Source organism: Apostichopus japonicus, chromosome 10 (genome assembly GCF_037975245.1).
Source record: "Apostichopus japonicus isolate 1M-3 chromosome 10, ASM3797524v1, whole genome shotgun sequence".
Taxonomy (NCBI): domain Eukaryota; kingdom Metazoa; phylum Echinodermata; class Holothuroidea; order Aspidochirotida; family Stichopodidae; genus Apostichopus; species Apostichopus japonicus.
The window spans coordinates 670,610-685,733 of NC_092570.1; the positions used below are offsets into that span (position 1 = coordinate 670,610).

At 37.2% G+C, this 15,124-nt stretch overlaps 1 protein-coding gene across 4 annotated transcripts in view; it reads left to right on the plus strand.

The window, feature by feature from the left end:
* Positions 1-15,124, plus strand: part of LOC139974892 (fibronectin type-III domain-containing protein 3A-like) — a 117,482-nt gene that overhangs the window by 42,089 nt on the left and 60,269 nt on the right. For all 4 annotated transcript variants that reach the window (XM_071982409.1, XM_071982413.1, XM_071982410.1 and 1 more), the window contains 2 exons: positions 1,223-1,709; positions 13,535-13,690. In XM_071982409.1, coding sequence (XP_071838510.1) covers positions 1,256-1,709; positions 13,535-13,690 — 610 coding nt within the window. In that variant the 5' untranslated portion in view covers positions 1,223-1,255. The remainder of the gene's footprint in view (positions 1-1,222; positions 1,710-13,534; positions 13,691-15,124) is intronic.

Below are 15,124 nucleotides of genomic sequence, written 5' to 3' on the forward strand. Positions count from 1 at the left end.
GTAATGTTTTGCACATTTAGGAGGAAGGAAAAGTAAAAGAAAACTCTCCATCATCATTTCTTTTCAAACCTGAAACCGATTTGTGGGTTAGTTTTGTAATTTCCAATAGTACCGCAGTTTTTTTCTTTCTTTTAAGAGTTAAGGATTTTTCATTAACTTAACAAACTTGACATTTTCATTGTATCTTAGAGGTTATAAATTTGTCAAGAAACTGAGGGAATACAAAATTTTGGTTTTGACTTCTGTTCAGAGCTCAATGATCTTGTCAACAAGTGGTCATAAATTGATATAACAATGTAAGAAAACTTACAACATGCATAAAACAGAAATGTATTAGTAATCGAGGGCTATTGAATTACTTGTGATTGGCTTGTTCTAATGTAGCAATGTTAATTAGTTACTATGCACTTCAAAGAGTGTCGGTCGTGAATATACATGTAGAAAATGTCCATTTGATAGCTTGAAGAACAAAAACTATTGGTACGGCAGAGGTTACTGAGATGAGTTTATTCTCCTCTCACTGAATTCAAGACAAAACACAACAATTTCTAGGAAATTCAGAATAACTTTGAAGGATAACCAGGGCACAGCTAATCCAAGATTTAGGAAAAGATTCCTTCACTGCACCTTCCTTACCTGTAGTATTTTGTTTGCAACGAAATGTCTTTCCATCGGTAGAGAGCTCTACGTATCGGAGGATCAAAGAAACTTATGACTTAAAATTTATGATGCAGTTTAATTCTTCAGCTTAGGAAGTTGATCATAATATTTCATAGGGGGATACATTAGACAGAAAATTCCAAGATACTGGATCATTTTAACATCTGATGATCTTGTGTAGACAACATATGTATGTGTATATATACATGTAAATATATATAATTGAAATCGTAGCGAGTTGGATATATATTTGTGTGTCGTCTGGCAATGTGTGTCGTCTGGCAAGGGTGTTGTTCAATAACAACTTCCTGACATGGACGTTAAATGGATGTGTGCCGAGAGATTGGCTTCGGTCAGCTTGCGAGTCTATAAGCCTTCATGGCTTCTTTCGCGAGTTCCTGCTTGCGGGAAGATCACATATACATACATACATACATACATATTTTATGAATACATAAATATTATTTTCCCCATAAGTGATGGGTTTGATTGATGGAAAGTATAAAGTGATGTATGGTAATTAATGAAAAACGTTAATTCTCTTTTGTCTTTGTTATTACAGGAATGAATCGCATGCCAAATTAGAGAAGTGACCATGTCAGGGTCAGAACCGGTTGTTGCACAACAATACCCATCACCAACCCACACTCAGTATCATGATGTCACCCCAATGAACGGGGAAACCAGCTCAACCGCCAGTAGTGAAACAGAGGCCCAGTTTGTACCTGCCAAGGTCCAGCAGAATGGACCCATCATTGAAAATGGGCCCGATATGTATCATTCTGACAGTTCCATTGACAGCGGTCAGAGCCAGCCGGCCCAGTACCTAAACGGTCCAGTCCACGGTAGCAGAATGTACCAGGACTGTGAATATGACCCCCATATTGAGGGCTCCATGGGTGGATATCCTGTGCCAGCTCCAGGATATGATGGCAATCAAAACATTGAGTATACATCACCAACACCGGAGTTCATTCCTCAAGAACTTTACACAAATCATGCCACAGAATATGTAGATTACCAAGGTCAACAACAAATGGTTGGACAAGGTAAGATGCTGCTGAAAATAGATATATAGTTGTATACATTGTGCTGGCATGGGAAACTGTTGGTTTTTATGCGAGATCCCGTACGCTCCCAGGAAATGTGTGAGGCTTGCACAGATTAGATTGATATCTCACAAATCTTTGAATGGGATGTTGCTGAATGATAAACTTATGGAATGTACTTTGACTTGATATCTAAGTTGGGAATAATTGCCTGTCTCTACCTGTGATTGTGTCTATAAACTTATGGAATGAAACCAAAAAAACAAAAGTTACAAAATTTGAAAAGCATCAAACAAATGTATGGATAGTGAAAGTAACATTTCTGGCACATTTCTAAATTCATTACTTCTTGATATTTCTGTGGATTTTAAATACATGTAGAACTGAAAGTTGATTTGCTTTCAGCCCTCTTGTGTTTTGTAGTTACAGCTATTTGTGTATGAGTACACAGTAGGATATTCTGCAATTAATGAAGTAAGTATTCATAACATGGTACATTATATACAGCTAGATATGCCAAGTATGTATTCTCTGTATGTCAGTTTGTCCATATGTCAGTGGAAATCACTGCAAAAGTTGATGGCATGTGGACTGGCTGATGCCCAAGTCAGTCTCATGGGGACGAGGCAATTGACAATCCCTGCAAAATTGTTGATGTCCCAGGAGTTGATGTATAAATGAAAGATGTGTTAATCTTTAGTGGTGGAGAAGCCTAGTGTGGTTTAAGTAATCCCAGTCTGTTTTAGGATGGAGGACGAATGTCTTGTGCAGCAGTCTTTTATTACGTTGGCACCTGCCAATAAAATGACAAGTGATGATACTGGAACAAAGTGCTTTGAACTGACAATTAAGATGCACATTGATGCAGGAGGAACATCCGAATAAAAGTTTATTTCAGAGATGCATCGGCTCGAAGAGGATGGAATGCAAAGAAGAATTAGTTTATCCCTTGTCGGCTGAGTTTATCCGTTTTCAGCCGTTTCTGGTAAAAACAGAGTCAGTGGGACAAGTAGGAGCTGTCTTCATACAGAGAAAATTTGTGCCGATTTTAATTTTGAAAATAATAGTTCTGCACAGAAAGTTTGAGTATAAATTGGTCCACACCTCCATGTAGACTAGATAGCAAGTTGAATTACTTAAAGTTGTATTACTTTAAGAAATGCTTTAAATTGGGAGGTGAAGTTATCATAGAAGTAGCATGGTGACCAAATTTAAGTTGAGAATGCACACTTCATTAACCCTTCTTGCTGTCACTGTTATATATTGTAGCATTATACACCATGCTTTTACATAGTACTGTACAGTTGAAATTTCAATGTGCATCTCCCCCAGTTTGCAAGACCAATACCTTTTAGGCACTACACTTAAATAACTTTGAAAGTTTATTTTTGTGGAATGGATCGCAGAGAGTAATATCTGTCCCGAGATGGGTTTTTTTTTTTTGTGATTATAGAAGTGATGAGACAATGACTTGGATATAAGCCGTTACCCAAAAGAAAATCTTCCAAAAAGGACAGGCCACACTGGTACTAACTTTGATATGAATCGTGTGGTGTGTTTGTAAATCATGTTGAGCCCTTGGTTTCATGAAATTTGATCTAAACCGAAAATGAACATGTCTGTGAATAGGATGAGGATTTGCAGTGGCCTAGGGCAAGGATTATAAAGTGTCTGTGTGAAGGTTGCAAGCCTACAGGTACTGTAAGATGCCAACAATGTATAAAGAATGGGGGAGAACTTTTGTCTGTTGATCAGCAAAACTTCAAAGTAAGTTCACATAACAGCTTGGTTTTGGTGCAAGGTCATCCTTCCTCTACCCTACACATATATATGTAAGCACAAATTTAATTGTGGGTTCCTTATTTTGCTACCAGTTATTGAAATATAAGTTCTGGTGGGGGAGGGGGAGGATCGTGGTTGGTGGGAGTTGGAAAGGGATGGAAGATGGAAGGGTAAGATTATTGTCTAAATTGGCCAAGTTTATGACATCCATATCAGACAGTGGTGCACTGCTGCTTCATGATGAAAGCTAAAAAAGTTTTGTAGGTTTGAGACAGATTAGGGAAAAGAGCTTAATATGAACTTCTGAAGCAGCCTCTGAAACATCAGACCCACTCACTTTTAACTACCTGGCCTTTTGCAGTAGATGAGCAGTTTTTGGTTCCTTGCTAAAAGCAAAGGAACCTATGTATTCAGGTTGGCGTGTGTGTGTGTGTATGTATGTGTGTGTGTGTGTGTGTGTGTGTGTGTGTGACGCTTAAGCTTGTATGCACGATAACTCAACAAGGGATTGACTGATCATGATCAAACTTGGTGGGTGGGTGGCCCATAGTGAGTAGATGAACCCTATTGTTTTTGGTGCCCACAAAGGTCACCAAAGGTCAGTTATGGTCAAAAAATCCAAAATACTAAAACTGCAATAACTCCCAGTGCCAATGTGCGACAAGGTTGATATTTTGGGACAAGTTGTGAACTGGTTAGGGAAACATTTTGAAACTTAACGGTCATGTGATCTGAGGTCACCAAAGGTCAATTAATGTTAAAAAACTAGTTTTTTTGCGATAACTTGAGAACGAATTGTCCGTTAGGGTTGGGAGTTGCTTCAGTGTAATCGAATTGTCGACCCACATCTGGGTGACCCTTGACCTCAATTTGACCTCTGGTGACCTTTTCATGTTTTGGGGATTTTCACAGTTTCGATGCTATTTTCAGATGTCAAAGGTACCTTCCGATCATAAATATTGATAGGTTGACCCCCGTGTGACCTTTGTGTGCGAACTTATAAGGGGTCAAAGTTTTCGGTCGGAGTTAGGATGGCTGTACAGACTTATCGTGTTGATTTTTGGAATCAGCAGATCAAACTACATTTGAAACCAAGGTCAAAAGGTCAAAGGTCACATTAGAAAAAATGTGCTTAGTTTGGGAGAAAACGGGCGAAAAAGAAAATGTTTGGTTTTGATGCTAGATTTGGATATCAAAGGTACCTTCCGATCAAAAATGTCAATGGGTTGACCCCCGTGTGACCTTTGTGTGTAAAGTTATACAAGGTCAAAGTTAATTTTCCGACATTTAATGCAATAACTCCCAGGGCCAAGGCGTAACAAGGTTGATATTTTGGGACAAGTTGCAAATGGTATAGAGGAATATTTTCAAACTTAACGGTCATGTGATCCGAGGTCATCAAAGGTCAATTAATGTTAAAAAACTAGTATTTTGGGTGAGAAAATGGGCAAAGAAAAAAATGTTTGAATTTTTACAGTTTTGATGCTATATTCACGTCTCACCAATCAAAAATGTCAATAGGTTTACCCCAGGTGACCTTTGTGTGTGAAGTTATATGAGGTCAAAGTAAATTTTCAGACATTTAGTGCAATAATTCCCAGTTCCAAGGTGTGACACGGTTGATATTTTGGGACAAGTTGCAAATGGTATAGGGGAATATTTTCAAACTTAACGGTCATGTGATCCAAGGTCACCAAAGGTCAATTAATGATATAAAACTAGTATTTTTGCGATAACTTGAGAACGAATTGTCTGTTAGGGTTGGGAGTTGCTTCAATTTAATCGAATTGTCGACCCGCATCTGGGTGACCCTTGACCTCAATTTGACCTCTGGTGACCTTTTCATGTTTTGGGGATTTTTACAGTTTCGATGCTATTTTCAGATGTCAAAGGTACCTTCTGATCATAAATGTCAATAGGTTGACCCCCGTGTGACCTTCGTGTGCGGAGTTATACGAGGTCAAAGTTAATTTTCAGACATTTAATGCAATAACTCTCAGTTCCAAGGTGTGACACGGTTGATATTTTGGGACAAGTTGCAAATGGTATAGGGGAATATTTTCAAACTTAACGGTCATGTGATCCAAGGTCACCAAAGGTCAATTAATGTTAAAAAACTAGTATTTTTGTGATAACTTGAGAACGAATTGTCCGTTAGGGTTGGGAGTTGCTTCAATTTAATCCAATTGTCGACCCGCATCTGGGTGACCCTCGACCTCAATTTGACCTCTGGTGACCTTTTCATGTTTTGGGGATTTTTACAGTTTCGATACTATTTTCAGATGTCAAAGGTACCTTCTGATCATAAATGTCAATGGGTTGACCCCCGTGTGACCTTCGTGTGCGGAGTTATACGAGGTCAAAGTTAATTTTCAGACATTTAATGCAATAACTCTCAGTTCCAAGGTGTGACACGGTTGATATTTTGGGACAAGTTGCAAATGGTATAGGGGAATATTTTCAAACTTAACGGTCATGTGATCCGAGGTCACCAAAGGTCAATTAATGATAAAAAAAAATTGTATTTTTGTGATAACTTGAGAACGAACTGTCCGTTAGGGTTGGGAGTTGCTTCAATGTAATCCAGTTGTCGACCCGCATCTGGGTGACCCTTGACCTCAATTTGACCTCTGGTGACCTTTTCGTGTTTTGGGGATTTTTACAGTTTTGATGCTATTTTCAGATGTCAAAGGTGCCTTCTGATCATAAATGTCAATAGGTTGACCCCCGTGTGACCTTTGTGTGCGAAGTTATACGAGGTCAAAGTTTAAAAATATTAATGAGGTCACGGGTCAAACGTGAAAAACTCCCAAGTTGCAATAACTTGGCTACTATTTATTGGAATTTCGTCAAACTTGGTATGATGATATTGGTAGATAGTCTCCACACACTGATGTGTGTTGCAATTGATATCATGCATGTTTATAAGGTGGGGGGGGGGCCTAGCATTATTTCGTTATGAAAAGTTTGTATGCACAATAACTCAACAAGGGAATGACCAATCATTACCATACTTGGTGAGTGGGTGGCCCATAGTAAGTAGATTAACCCTGTTGATTTTGGTGCTCATTTCATGAATATTAATGAGGTCATGGGGTCAAACGTGAAATACTCCAAATTGCAATTACTTGGCTACTATTACTAGTCGGAATTTCGTCAAACTTGGTACATGATAATGGTAGATAGTCTTCACACACTGATGTGTGTTGCAATTGATATCAGGGCTTAGCATTACTTTGGCAACAAAAGTTTGTGAGCATAAATTACTGTTGTTGTATTAGGGCTTTGTTAGAAATTTCCCTATGAATGGAACTAATGAACAGCAGCAAGGAACCATGAAATGTTTTCATTCTGGTTTTTATTCTCTCAGTGTGAGCTTCTATGAGAACTGAAATATGAAGTTGATATGCCTTTAGATTTGAAGCAGAGAAGTGGATATTTACATGACAAGGGGTACAACCCCACCTAAATGTCAGGGCCCTGAGGCCATAGTTGCATTTTAAGGCATTCAATCCGTAATTCTTTTGCCTTTAACACCATGTGCATGCTTTGCTCGGAAATGCTTTAATAGTCTCCTATAATCGAAGTCGTTTATTAAAATACTTTAAAATACAAAATGCAAATTCACTTACTACTAGTAATACTATACAACTGAGATCTGGTGACTAGAATCCTACTCCTTAAAACACAAAATTCACTCTTCAACTCTTCAACTCTGGTAAAGCAAACGTTTGGTCTCTGTATTTGTAGTAATACATTATAACACAATACTAATACTTTCTATTAATGTATTACCCATGACGCAAGTTGCTAGTGTATGTAATGCACATCGACAAACATTACCTCTGGGCAGTATGAAACTTGAACATCTCGTAAAAGAAAGTGATAAGCAACTCAAAACAGGCAATAAAAGCATTAATGTGATGACTTCATCATCATCATCATTGGCTATTTTTAGGATGAAAATGGAAATATTTTTAGCTCTGTACCAAAGCATTACAACTAACAGTTTACTGTTATGGTTTTATTTTTCAAATATTCATCTGTAGGATTGGAACAATTTTTTGTTTCTTTTGAGAAGAAATTGTGGTTTCTTAAAAGAAATAAAGATGTTCATTAATAATGTGCTTTGTTATCTTTGGTGTTGTAAGGTGTGTGTCTTGTGGTTTGTTTCTCAAAACATAAAAAGAAGTTGCAGCCTCAAGATGTTTCAAGACTTTGCATCCCTGGCTATAACAGTATGTACCGGATGCAGATTTCTTCGTTCGTAATAACGCTGTGTGGCTTCCAATGTAGCCTGGCTTCTGAAACACAACTGTAGAACTTAATAATAGAGCTGGGCTTTGCAAAATATGGCCTAACTCCACTGCAACTTCCAGCTTGGACTCCTTTTTTTCATATTCAACGTATTTTCTAGCTGACTTCACTTCAAAACAATTTGTCTTGAACAATTGAGAATCTGAAAATCATGTTATCGAAGTTGTTTCAGAACTCCTTAAATTTGTACATTTTACCAAGTATATCTGATGTTATGTAGAAAACATCCCCCCAAAAAAATCAATCATGGGACGCTTGGCCATGACTACTGCATTCAATGTTTTAGACAGGAAGAACCAATTATATCATCATTCTTAGAACTGAGATAGTGGAAATTAATCAGAAATGGTACATTTTGACAAGAACGTAAATGAAAATGTTTTTCGCCGTACAGAGCAACTTTGTGATCAAGGAACATAACTACTTTTAATAACTTCATCACTGACTGTGGAAAGCATGGATGTTAGTGGACTTCATGCACAACATTCTCTTTACATCAAGTGTAGGTACATCCCTGCCAACATATATGTTGTAGATCATGTATGCACCTGCCATCTCTGAACAAATATCTACTTCTTTTACAACCTCAGGAAGCTTGGATCATATCATAATTGAGTAATTCAAAAGCTGTTTTGTGAAACTGTTTCCCGTTGTTGTGATTAACAATGGGACAGGGAAAGCTGAAAGTGTTCTTCCATATGATATCAAGGAGACAATCTTTGTTTATCAGTCCTTATAATGCTTAGACTACTCTTCCTGTATCCCTCTATAGTCTCCTGAGCTCTCGTCTCCTGCACCACCAATACTCTAGAGTCTGATTACTTCCTTCCTGCAAACATTGTTGCATGTTCAGTGAAACATTCTTTATATCATGGTTTGGTTTATAATTATAAACTTGTTCTTATCTGAAGGAGGCTGTGAGTATCCTCTGTGAATCCATATCTAGGAACAAAGAAAATCCTTGTCTTCTAGAAACTTCCTAATTATGTGAAGATGGTATTTTGTTAAGTGACCAGGTATTATGTTTATAACATGGATTGTTTTGTGCCTGATATAAAACCTGGAAGATATCAAGGGTGTCAATGACTTGCTGCAGTTTGTTAACTTTGCTCAAAGGGGGTCTGGGAATGTGGCTATTTTCTTTGATGCACCTCAAGTGATGTTCACTGTTTTTGGGGTCAGAATGGTAATTAATTAATTTTGTCAAGCTCTGGTAATAAAGTGAAGTTTATTTCTCCTTTTGGCTTCTGAATTGTTTTCTGACATAAGAATTAAGTAACTAGAAATTTACTTTATAGAATATACTATATAGAATATACTATTAACCATTGTCAATAGATAGGTAGTAGTTATGAACGAACTGTCTCCTTGGAGAGATCTATTCGTAAGAAGGGTTTTTCAGTGAAGTAGTGATCTCTCAAATATATATCATATCCTTATGAATGACATATTTCATACTACTTTCCCATAATATTATTCAAGAGAAGCTTTACTGACTTAACCACTGCAGTCATTCCTAAGAGCCAGGATTGAATGCATGTGATTGGATAGGTATACATGGTTAATTGTACTAGGATAAATGGTAATGTTGAAATGCAAATAAGTGACTACAGGTAATTAACACAATAAATCTTGACAACTTAGGTAGATACAGATCTTAGAGTGAAGTAAATACCTACATTGCTTGAGATTTCCATCGAAGCATGCTCATAGTCTTAGGTTATCTACAAAAATGGGAAGATAATTTAGCTAGTATTCTACCCAATCAAATATCCATTTTGGCTCTTGTTAAAGCAGCTGCTTTTCAACACAGCAATATACTTCACTCCTCTCTTACATGTCTCTATCCTACGTATGCACTTAATCTACCTAGCCTACCACAGAACTTTATGTACATACAGATCAAAGTTACCATGCATGTGCAGAGTTCGGAATTTGACTGGAGACTTAGACTAGATTATGCAAGGTCCATCTTGACCCAGTTTCTGACCAGTCAGAAAACAAAACACATGTTGTCATGCATCATTATCATCCACTCCCCTGGCACTGCCAGGTACCACCTCTCTGTTCATTGGAGACCAAACTTACCAAAGCTAGCCTAGTTTGCTTACACAAGTTCTATTGAGTGTGTGTGTTAATCTGTCAATTCTCAGTAGTGTGGCATTCCTCTGCCACATCCACTGAGAGCCAGCCCATCTCTACTGTAAATAGTCAAGTTGTTTATTTATGTAAGAATGCTGGCTGTGCATATATATATACATCTGTGTGCTGCTTCTTTCTTCAGACTTGGATAGGTGATGACCCAGTGACTTCTGGGATTCTCAGAAGGCACATATTAACTTTTTGTCCTTTGAAGTTCTCAGTTGGGTGTAAAACATTTTTTTTTTTAAAGGAGCAGTTCAGAATCTGAAGAAAGAAATGTGCAGTCTTTCTCTTCCAGGTTTCATACATGATAATAACAGGAAGCTTTTCTTTTAAACTTAGAAAATTTGCAAGTCAGATAGTTAGATACAAATAAAGGGATAAAACATTTTCAACTTACATAAATTAGAGAAGGAAGCAGATGGTTGCCAGTTATGTTCTCAAGTTGATTTTAGGAGAGAGAGAGATCTGTGCATCATGTGTATGTCTTTCTTGTGTGTTTTGAAGAGATGCATTAAATTCGAGAAGACATTACTGTAGATGGTTGACATTGGCATGCAGCACCTTGGCAAACATCCCAAAGAACTTTGCAGGAGATAATTGGAAAAATTCTTGGCACAGCATTTTCGTAGTGTAGTTGATGATTCATTTGCAAGACCTTGTTTATTGCGGAAAGGATTTCAAGAATGACTTTTGTCCAGATTATGTTTTTAGTTCCTTGCTGGGGGGCAATGGAACCTATGCAGTCAGGTTGGCATGTGTACATGTGTGTGTGTCTGTGACACTTGCTTGGGTTAGTGATAACTCAATAACATAGTAATGGATGATGATTGTCGTACTTGCTATTTAGATGTATCACAATGAGAACGCATGCCTTTGGCACAGACCTTATGAATATTAATGAGGTTATGGGGTCAAATGTAAAAATCTTTACATTGCAATAACTCTGCAACCTTACATCTGTTGTAACAAACTTGGTATACATTTTTTTTACCATCTGGACCCAAACCCATTCCAGGCCCATTTGTTGGCTGGGTGGACCCAAACTTTCCACCTGATTTGCATTTTGAGACACAATCTTTGGGCCCAAATTTGTAGGGCCCAATAGTTTTGGGACCATTTGGGCCCACAATATCTTTGCACTGCAATATCTTCACAACAGTAATTCGGTTTTTAGCCAAACTTGGAACACAGTTGTTGGTTAATTGCTGGTATATGTAGGCCTAAATATTTTGGGACCATGGGCCATTTTTGCCTGGGTGGGCCCAAGCTCTTCCCACTAATGTGATGAATTGCCTTAAGTATCACTAATATCACTTAGATATTCATATAAACTGTAAAGCTATGATGTACTTTCCATGATTTAATTGCAGGTGATGATTTCGTCAATACAGAAACTTGAGTGAATTATTTCTGTAATAGTACAGTAGTTAATGCTGTGAAATAACATCTCATTCATATCACTGATGGTGCAGTTAAATGTTAATTAACCAATTCACTCTAATTATGACAACAACAACTTCCAGCTTGAAGTATTCATATATGAATATTAAAGCAGTAGCAAAGCAAAATGGATCCAACTCCTAGCATCATAGTTTGTTGGGTTGTTGAGAATGCATGGACTTCACAAAGGACTGGTCTTGTGTTGTCCGTTAAATTGAAATGATTCTTAACCTTGGGAAATAGTTCAACTTCTTGGTGGGATGTCAAAGGTCATCAGTTAATATTGGCCTTAAATATGCTAGAAAGTATAGTAATGGTCACCCATGCTCCAGCATTTTGCTACCCACTCACTAATAATGAAACACCCTTACCCCTCTCTCCTTCCCCCCCCCTCCCCTGTTCTATGTAGTATATTAGTATATTGGTTACATCTTAGACTTCCATAACCCTCCAGTGCTGCAGTTCACATTATTTTGTAACAATCTGGCACCATTTTCAACCTTCAAAGAAGATAAGGTATCTGGCAACAGGTTGTTACAGTTTCAGTCCATGAAAATGGCACCTAATTAACCAATCTGTTGTAAAGAATGCGTAAACTCGACATGAAAAAGAAACGATTAAATTGAAGATTTCCTTAATTATGTTTGATTAAGCTGTTATTCCAATTAATATTCTCTAATAAGAAGCTGCTATTGAAGTAAATTTTTTTTTTTTTGGCCTCTGAAGAAGATCCTGCTAAGATGGAAATGTCAGGCCAACTTACTTTTACACATTTTCTTACACAAGCAGTTTGCTAACAGTTTTTTTTTTATTTTGAACTTAGTATTTAAGTAGATTCATGGTACCCCCATTTTATGTGTGACTAACATTGCTTGGTTAGAGTTGCGACGCAAATTACAAGCCAACACAACACGCAGGGTGTTCTTTTGGACAATATTTGTTCTATATAGTAAAGTCAGCTATGAATGTGTTGTATCTACACGCTAAATGTTCCATTTTCTTGCCTTTTAGAGATTAAACTGACATTTTTAAACTGATTTTAGACATCTAGCTGTTATAAACATGAATATTCAAGCTTTAAATTTATACTATAATTTCTACTGATGTATATGTGTGACACAGTCTTCAACATGTACTGTACAAGCTACCACTGTACTGCACAGTGATTACCTCTAGAGTGTATACTTGTCTGTTATAATCCATCAGCAATAGATATCTCCACTGCTGTATAGATCTCTATACAATCTTACACAGTTACACACGCACAACACAGACAGCATTGTAGATACATTATTACTGTATGCATGCCTAACTGTGAGATATATACTTGATGTATTTATTTTGCCAACCAGTGGCTTGGGTTGAGAGGAAGCCACTAATTGACTTCGCAGGCAGTCAGACCCTATGTGTATGTGAAACATCTGGAGATACTTTTCAAGGCTTTTGGCGTGATAAGTAGTTAGATGCTACCATGTCAATGACCTTTAAATAATATGTCACTGTTGCTATGACTTCAGCCAGCTGTTACTAAACTGGCAAATTTGTGTCTCTACTTTATGGTCAGCTGTGATATGGAAAAAATGTCAGTAAATTTTTGTGAAATGATCAGTGCAGACGATTGCTCTAATTTCCAGTGTCTTTTCTTTTCCAAAAAAAGATAGTTTGTTTTACTTTAAGAATTGTCAGCATTTTGTACGTATGTATGTTGAGTATTGAACATGCGTACTGCTGTCTTATATGGTTGAGGCATAAGTTGAGAATTGATTGTAATTTGATGCAGAATTAATTACATTGTATGATTCAGGGCATAATTAAGTAAGCCGTACATTTGCATCGTGCTCAAGTTTTCATGTCTTCTGATTATGTTAGTTTTGTTACTGTAGTTATGTTATGTTATGTTAGTTAGTTATGTTAGGTAGTTATGTTAGTTTATAGAATAATGAATGATGCTACATACAGTTCTGTGTATGGAAACTAAAATACATTGTCGTATTTGTCTCATCAATTTGGTTGATGTTTGCACAGCATTTTCCTCTGCGATACCAGATAAAATAGATGATCAGTCAATGAATATTCATATTGATTATGCTAATTAGAGTCATATCGTTAACAGTTGCTGTTTCATTGTTTGCTATTGACAGTCGGAGAGGATGCAGGTCACAGTCCAAACTCAGCTGGCTCTCCACCTCAGACGACAAACCCCGGCGGTGAGAAACAGAAGTATGTATTTTATCTCCACATCAAGCAGGGAGAGGCATTCCCGGTGGAGAATGGAGACCAAGTCAGATATATTCATGGTAAGCTACAGAGAGAACGTGTAGGGAACACCTCTGAAAGATGATACAGAGACACTGTACACTATACACTGTACACTGTATAGAGTATACAGTACACTATGCAGAGTATACACTGTACACTGTACAGCGTATACACGTACAGATGAGACACTGTACCATTGCCAAATATTTAAGGATTTTGAGGGCAAGTTTTATTGTCAAGAAAAGAAATATATTGATTGGAATGTCTCATAGTAATCTAGTATGTTGCAAAATATCACTGAAAGAAACAAACCTAAAATAAAACAAGTGAAAAGTGACAATATGACAGAAGAGAAAAAGGTATATATCCTATTACCTGCAAGAAAATCATGTAGAAATAATTTAAAGTATTTTATCTGAATCGTTACACTCTACTTTAGCCCAATCATCTTTCACATACATCCACAGTAAAGACATCAAGAAAATGGGGATATAACTGGAAAATATAACTAACCAAGAAATAATATTAAGTAAATAATGCAGTTTCTCGGTTCTAAAATGGTTTCAATACCCACCCTGACTGAATGACTGAATTTAAAGAAAGGCAAAATCAATTTTATTGGGGTGGAAAGTTGTCAGATTTTTAGAAACTCATGCTGTTTTTATTGTCAGGCTGATTCCCCTCAGAAAGGACAAGAATAGCTGTTTGACCTGTTTTGATTTTGATGAAGTGGTCAACCAAAGTATTTATACCATGACACATGAACTCCAGGATTGAACTGTCAAAACTGACTTAGAAAGTTGCATCTTGCAACAAATTTGTCAAGTTGTCAATATACCTCGACTTCAACTGCAATAAAGGAAATAAAAGGTACCCTGAAAAGGTAAAGAAAAAGGTACCCTGAAAAAGTTAAAGGGGACACAGATTCAACCATCATCTTGGGCCAATCTGACAGAGATCATTCTGAAACACAACTTAAGAGATTTCAGTGCCTGCTCTTATTTGAGCATTGAATTAGCATCTCACAATCTGTAAATGCTAGTGTGCCCCCCCCCCCCCCCCCAGGAAGTCAAACTAGGCAAGTCGAGAACTGACATTGCCCAGTTTTCAATTTTTGGAGAGTAACTGGTATGTAAAAATGAAAACAACCAACAACAATGTGCACAGATATGTTTCAAACCTTTGGTGAAAATGTTTTCATGACATGGCATGGTTTTCTGGTATATTTTCAACAGTGTTTCAAAAATTCAAGTCATTTCATATGAACAGTTATTGCATTTAGATCCCCAGACAGTGACAGTTTAACTTTCAAGCCTGGTGCACTATTGTTTGGTAATCTCATGTGGTGTTTGAGATCTCATGTGGCGTTTGAGATCTCATGTGGTGTTTGAGATCTCTGGGTTCAGATGTTAATTGTTCTTGACAGATGTCTAGGTGGATGAGCGCTTCCTAGAGTCTGACCCTGTTGTACC